Raw genomic sequence first — 6,800 nt, forward strand, 5'->3', positions numbered from 1 at the left:
CATTCCTGCCCTCTACAAGTTTTCAGTGAGGGGACATGGGACCTTTTAAAACAAGCACTGTAGTGAGTGCTTAACTGTAGCACACACCGAGTGGTTTGAGGACACGGAGAAAGGGCACCCCACCTGGCATATGGTGATCAGGGCAGGTGACAACTGAGCTGAAGCCTGAAGGAGAACCACAGACCTCTGGCCAAAGAGAAGTGTCCTGGTCCCTCTGCTGTGCTGACGGCCCCTGCAAGGAGAGATGTCAATTTAGAAATCACTAGGATGTGTGGCTGGGGAGTAAGGAGGATGGATGTGACCCCACTGAGTGAGAAGGGAGCAGAGATCGCAGCCTAGAAGCCAAGCAAAACCAAAGCTGAGAATTGTCCTCGGTCCCAGGGAAGCAAGAATGGGAGTGATGGCAAGGAGAGAGTGAAACCAGGCTGGCTGGCAGTGAGCCCTACTTCCTGCCCCTGGGATCTGAGGCAGGACGAGGGCTAGAGAGACCCCAGGGAGGAAAGAGACATTTTTAAAGATAGGTGCATCTGGTCTCCAGCAGAGACAGTAGTGGAAGGAGGCAAAAACCGGGTCCCGGGGATGGCTGGGTAGGGGCAGGGCAGAGGTGGAGGGACACCCCTTCTGCGGGTGAAGGGGGAGAAGGGGCTGCGGGGAGAGGCAGAGGTGGTCAGGTGGGAGGGATGCTGCTCTGTGGCCCCAGAGAGCATGAAAGTTATCACTGGCTGCTGCTGGGAGGACCAGAGGTGCTGGCTGGCTCGAAGCACTGAGGCAGCTGAACTGGAGATCCCTGAGGTGCCAGCTCCACCAGACACCCCTCTCCAGAGGCTCTCAGCACCAATTGGTGAATTTCCACAACATTTACTTCCAATGTGAGGATTCAGCACCAGGAAACCTGGTTCTTTCCAGACCAATTTTTATGCTCCCTTTGGTCAGGAAAAAAGAACCACACATCCTTTTAGCATTGGTCAATTGGAAATAAATTTAAGATTCAGTACAGGAGCCATCTCAGGATGTTGCTCGGAGGTAAAGCCCAGCCACCTCTGGAGCGAGACTGCCTGGGTTCAAATCCCTGCTCCACCTGTTACTATGTTCCACCTTCTATTCGTGGGATTTCTGGCAAGTTACGTAACCTCTCTGCACCTCCGGTCTCTCATTTGTAGACAGGAATAACTTTAGGACCTCCCCTGTCGAGTTGTAGTGAGGAACAAATAAGTTAATGTATGCTACATGCTTAGATCAGGGACAGCACAGCAGGCTCTGTCGGCTCTTATAATCTGATCTCAGGCCTTTGCTGCCGTTAAGCCCCTCCCCCAACCCCCTCTCTGTGCCAGACACTGTCCAAAGCCCTGGAGGTCCTGGGGACAGGAGAGTAGGGCAGCATGGCCCCATCTCTCAGGAGCTAATAGCATGCCGATTGAAGACAGGCATTAAACAGAGAAGCACACATGTGCAAGTGTGTAGTGGATGTGGATTTGCAATCCCAAGGTCAGGTGTTTTCTTTACAGCAACTTTAATCCCATTCTGAGGACCTCTGCAGTGGGCTGGTGGGAAGGGTTCCCTTGCCTAGGGTCCTGCAAAGGAACTGACACCCTGACCATCAGGGATCTTTCCTTAGTCTTCTGTCATGCTTGTCACCCCAAAGTGCCCACTGTCCAAGCCTGTGTGGTCTTGGGCTCCAGGATCATCCTTCACCTGCCCCCGAAGCTCTGTCACCTCTATGGGGCACCAGAGCCCCAACAGTCCTAGGGCGGGCCACACTCAGCATCTTTCCAGAGTACAGGAATATTCTCTCCCCTTCCCCCCAAAAGCAAATTCCCCTCTCCTCCTAGGACTCAACCTCTTCAATCAGTCTGTCCCTTCATTCAGTAAATGCACATGAGCACCTATTACATGCATGGTCCTGCTGCAGACACTGGGGATGTGGTAGTGAACAGACAGACAAGGACCTTGCCCTCATAAAGCTTACATATGACTGGAGGAAGGGATGGTAAACAGTAAACATAACAATAAATAAATTACATAGGATGTTAGAAGGAGATATGTACTGTGGAAATTCTTAAATATAGAGGAGGTGAGGATTACGAGTGTGTGGGGACAGGATGCAGTGTTAAGCAGGGGGTCAGGGTAGAACTCATTAAGGTGACATTTAAGCAAAGACTGTAAGGGAATGAGAGAGTTGGCCAAGGATGTCACCGGGAGAAGCAGAGAGACTGAAACACAGGAGGCCTTGGCCTCGGGCTGGAGTAGCAGAGGTGTCTAAAGTGATTCATTTCTGGATATATTCTGGAGGCAGTGCCCACAGGATGTCCTGAGAGACAGAATGGTCCAAAGAGAGAGAACTGGTGGGTGACTGCAGGGTTTGAGGCCCGCTCGCCTGAAGGATAGAGTTGCCATCTGCTAAAGGGGAAAATGTACAGGTGAGGCAGGAGTGGAGACGGGGAGTTTGGTCATGTGTGTCAGACATCAAGCAGAGAGGCTGATACATACACAAATCTGGAATTTGGCAGAGAAGTCAGGGCTGGAGATCTAACTGTGGAAGTTAAAGTCCGGAGGCCGAGCGAGACCACCAAGGGAGGGAGTGTGACTGGAAAAGAGGAGCAAAGGCTGAGCCTGGACCCTCCAGTATCAAGAGGCTGGGGAGAAGGGGGCTCGTAAAAGGGGCTACCGGGAGAGTGAGGCACCCTGGCAACCAGGCAAAGCGCGAGTCTCAGGGAGGAGGGGGTGACCACTAGGCTGATGCAGGGATGACAAAGGCTGAGAAGTGACACTGGATGTTGCCATTTCTGGTGGGAGTGAAGGTCCAACTGCAGTGGGCTTGGTGAGACCAACAGTAGAGCTAAAACTTCTTGTAAAAGGCTCCAAGCACCTTCTTGTATTAATTGTGTTTTTCATTTTCTATATTTGGTGATGCTTTGACATCTTGGGCTAGCTGACTCCCAGAGAGAGTAAACAACTTGCCTTGAGCACAGCTCTGATAGGCAACCCACCCCATCCTGAAGCCACCTGGCCACCCTGCCTCCTTTTACCAGGCTCTTGAAGCTGCCCCGACATGCCAGAGCGAGGAACTAGGTAACTGAAGAGCACCTCTATGGCCCAGTGGCCACTGAAATTATTCAAACTATCCCAACCTAAGCTTGTGCAGCTGCTTACCCTTCCTTGCCCATCGCTTCCTGTTAAAACCACAATAAAGGCTTTCACCTACATTCTCCGCCGGCTCCTTGTGCCTCCTGACCAGCCCTGGTGCTTCCCCACGTGGCCCTGCATGGTGTGCCGTGCCCCCCACCCTCCACCATTTAGGAACTGTGCGCAACACACAATCTCTTCAATGGTAACTGTCTCCTGATCTGTTGGCCTCACCAGACCTGAATTAAACCAAAGTCCTGGATATATTTTAAAACAACTCTGCTTTCTGCACTGACGAAATCCCTGAGGCCATGAAATTCAAAGAATCAGGATTCCTTAACTCCAGCTTCCAATCCCTCCCTAGGCCTCCTATATTGCTCTCTCCCAGGAGCGATGACACAGGACAGGTGCCCTTGACATTGAGAACCTCCTTTCCTCCAAGAACCCATCTTTCACCTCAGTCCAGGATTCCTTCTCATCACATATTCCTCTCTTGCCCACTGGTTTCTCTTCAGGAATGTGACAGACAAGGCCCTCCCTCTGGGCATTTCTCCAATCTGGGTGGCGAAGGAGAACAACAGGAGTGTGGGTAAGTGGCACCAGGGTTGGCAGGAAAGGCAGTCCTGACTCCAGGCCGTAGCGTTAGCCTCTTGTGCACTCACTGACTGCTTTGCTCACAAACAACTGCTTACAGTTCCGTCACCTCAACAACCATGCCACCCTGGGATCCCAGGCCTGAAGCCCTCCGGATTCTACCACCAAAACACGTGGCACTTGCTGTCCTGCTCTGGCCGCTCTTTCTCCGCTGCTGACAGCATCCTGGGCTGCCTGGCTGGCCACATCGTCCACATGACGGGGGACTCCATGCTCCGGCAGTGGTGGGAGTATCTGCGGGACACCGTGTCCTGTGAGCAGCCGTGAGGGGAGAGGGCAGAACCAATTTGCTCTCCCTAATCTAGAACATTGCCAGTGACCTCCTAGTTACCAAGTCTGAAGACCTATTCCTAGTTCTCAGTCTCCCCGGCCCCCTGTAGCATTTTGTCTCATTGATTTCCCTTTGGGAACCCTCTCCTTTCTTAGCCATGTATTGTCACTCTCTGAAGCCTCCTTTCTGACTGAGCTCTCCAACTTGGATTCATCTATTGGTACCCTTCAGCCGCTCCTGGATGAAGACTTGCCCCAGGCTAGAGATTCTGGGTTGCCCAGTTTACGTCCTTGCCCAATGGTGACCAGCCTCACGCCAGAGGGTCCTGAAACCCAGTAAGTTCACTCAGCTGTGTGCCCTGACCCAGAGCTAGAAACAACTGAGCAAAGAATGACCAGAAAGGGAGAGAGAAACAGAATGATGTAGTGTTACAGAAGGCAAGAAAGGAAGGTTTTGGAAGAGGCCAACAAGCTTATGGAAATCAAACGCCAGAGAATTAAAAGCAAACTGAATAGGTGTTTGGACGGATAATAGGCAGATCCTTGGCAACCTTGAAAACTTGAGTGGGGGCAGCCCTAGGGTTTAGGGAGAAGGTTTACATCCTGGGAAATAGGGACTATAATTTGTATTTCATTCAAGAGGATGGTGCACGGTCCAATATTAATCCCTAAACCTCCTCTCTTGTCCTCCGCACAGCCCTGAAGCCGGTGGATCTACACACCACGCATCAGACGGGTCCTCTGATGGCCGTGGACACTGCCTGGGGCATACCATGCGGCACTGACCTGCGCACAGCTGGCCACTGCACTCCCTCCACACATCTGTGGCCGCCCTGCACTCTGTGGTCCGGTAACTGGGGGGCCTGGCTGGGAGCCCCCACACCGTGGTGGTGCTGAGCCTGGGCGGCCACTTCACCACCTTCCCTCCATCCACCTTTGTGCAATGACTGGCAGGGATCCGGGCCGCCTTGGCTGTGCTGCTGGCCCAGGAGCCCCACACTCTGGTGGTCATCAAACTGGCCAACACCAGCTACAAGTCAGTGTACGGCAGCGACTGGTTCTCCCTCCAGGTGAACCGGCTCCTCCTAGCTGCCTTTGCCAACCTCCGTGTGGCCTTTGTGGACACCTGGGAAACGACCTCCAGCCTGGCCCTGCCTGACAGCATCCACCCGGGGAAGCGCATCGTCTGAAATGAGGTGGACTTCTTGCTCTCCCACGTCTGCCCCACCTGAGCGCTCCTGCCAGTCCTGGGGCTGTGGATGGAGAAGCTGGTGTGATACCAAGCCTGGAAGCCCCTCCCCCTCATCTGTCTGTATGTCTTCCCTTACCGCCCTCTGATGCAGGTCATAATTTCCACCAGCAAGAACTGGGATGTGGGTGGTGGCAGGGGAGGGAAGCCTGACAGTCATCCAATGTATCTTAAGAGCTTTCTCCCCACGTGGAAAAGCCAGGCTGAGGGGATGAGGGTTGGGGACAGAGCCAGCAACGCCTATTCCATTGGTACATATGAGCATATATGTTGGGCTCTATGTTTAGAGTGTCAAGGAGCCTTGCAAAAATATAAGGGATGGATTCCACTTCAGATATCAGAGCCACCCAAGCGGAAAGCCTGACTCTCTGTATAAAGACTTTTATGGATTGATTTGTAAGATAAAATGTCTCCTAATTGTAAAAAGTAATACATGCTCTTTGTAGAAAGTTTGAAAAAGTACCAAAAAATGAACAAAGAAATCTTTGATTCTCATCCAGAAAGTGAACTGATATGCTTAAGGGGAGTGAATGAATAGCCAGAACACAGCCTTACTTTTTTGTTACTGCTTATAAAAGATTAACACTGTTTTCCTTATAGGGAATCCAAAGATAATGGTTTTTTTTGTTTTTTTTTGCGGTACACGGGCCTCTCACTGTTGTGGCATCTCCCGTTGCCGAGCACAGGCTCCGGATGCGCAGGCTCAGCGGCCATGGCCCACGGGCCCAGCCGCTCCGCGGCATGTGGGATCCTCCCGGACTGGGGCACGAATCCGTGTCCCCTGCATTGGCAGGCGGACTCCCAACCACTGCGCCACCAGGGAAGCCCGACAGATTATGTTTTGATAACCCTTGTCTCACCGGTGAAACATATAGCCGCTATTTTCTAATAGATTTGGTTGAAATGTTAGAGAATCACGTACAGAAGAATCCCTATGGTGTGCTGGCTCCTGTTCCTTGCCTAAGCATTAAAGTCTAGGTGTTTTATAATATTGGAGAAAGAAACAGAGGAATGCAGTGGATCCTACATTTTTACATTCACTAAAATTTCTGCTGTGGAACCACTGCGTCCTTATTTCCCCCATGTGAATCTGATTAAGGATGATCAAAGCTTCCTGTGATGAATCTGTCCTGTGATGAATCCAGGCATTGCCAGTCAACCAGTGAATCCTGGGCAAAGCAAATGAAACTGATTGCAGAAACATTTATAGAAAATCTCTGTGTGCACAGGGTAGCTAGGAACTTTTCTGCTTGTTACACAAATGGTACAGAATTATAGCAGAAAATTAAGGAACAGTTCATGAATCATAAACATAAATTAATTATATTAGGGAAAATTACATTTCCAAAATTAAGTATTGTTATGGTTGTTTCCTTTGGGACTTGTTTATTTCTGTTCCAGTTATTATGTTCTTCTTTCAGATCAATTTTTAAATACATATATTTTTATTTTCTGTAAGATGAACTTAGTGTGTTATGGAGGTTAGATACTAAATAGAGTTTGC

The 6,800-nt window shown here is 50.7% G+C and overlaps 1 protein-coding gene across 1 annotated transcript in view; it reads left to right on the forward strand.

Annotated features, from left to right (window-relative positions):
• LOC103089585 (NXPE family member 3-like) overlaps positions 1-5,279 on the forward strand; it is a 6,659-nt gene extending 1,380 nt beyond the window's left edge. Inside the window, 4 exon segments of the mRNA XM_082931449.1 lie at positions 3,639-3,712; positions 3,818-4,030; positions 4,745-4,815; positions 4,818-5,279. Coding sequence (XP_082787575.1) covers positions 3,639-3,712; positions 3,818-4,030; positions 4,745-4,815; positions 4,818-5,279 — 820 coding nt within the window.
• The last annotated feature ends 1,521 nt before the right edge of the window (positions 5,280-6,800 follow it).

Source organism: Lipotes vexillifer, unplaced genomic scaffold (assembly GCF_000442215.2).
Source record: "Lipotes vexillifer unplaced genomic scaffold, Lipotes_vexillifer_v1.1 scaffold12, whole genome shotgun sequence".
Taxonomy (NCBI): domain Eukaryota; kingdom Metazoa; phylum Chordata; class Mammalia; order Artiodactyla; family Lipotidae; genus Lipotes; species Lipotes vexillifer.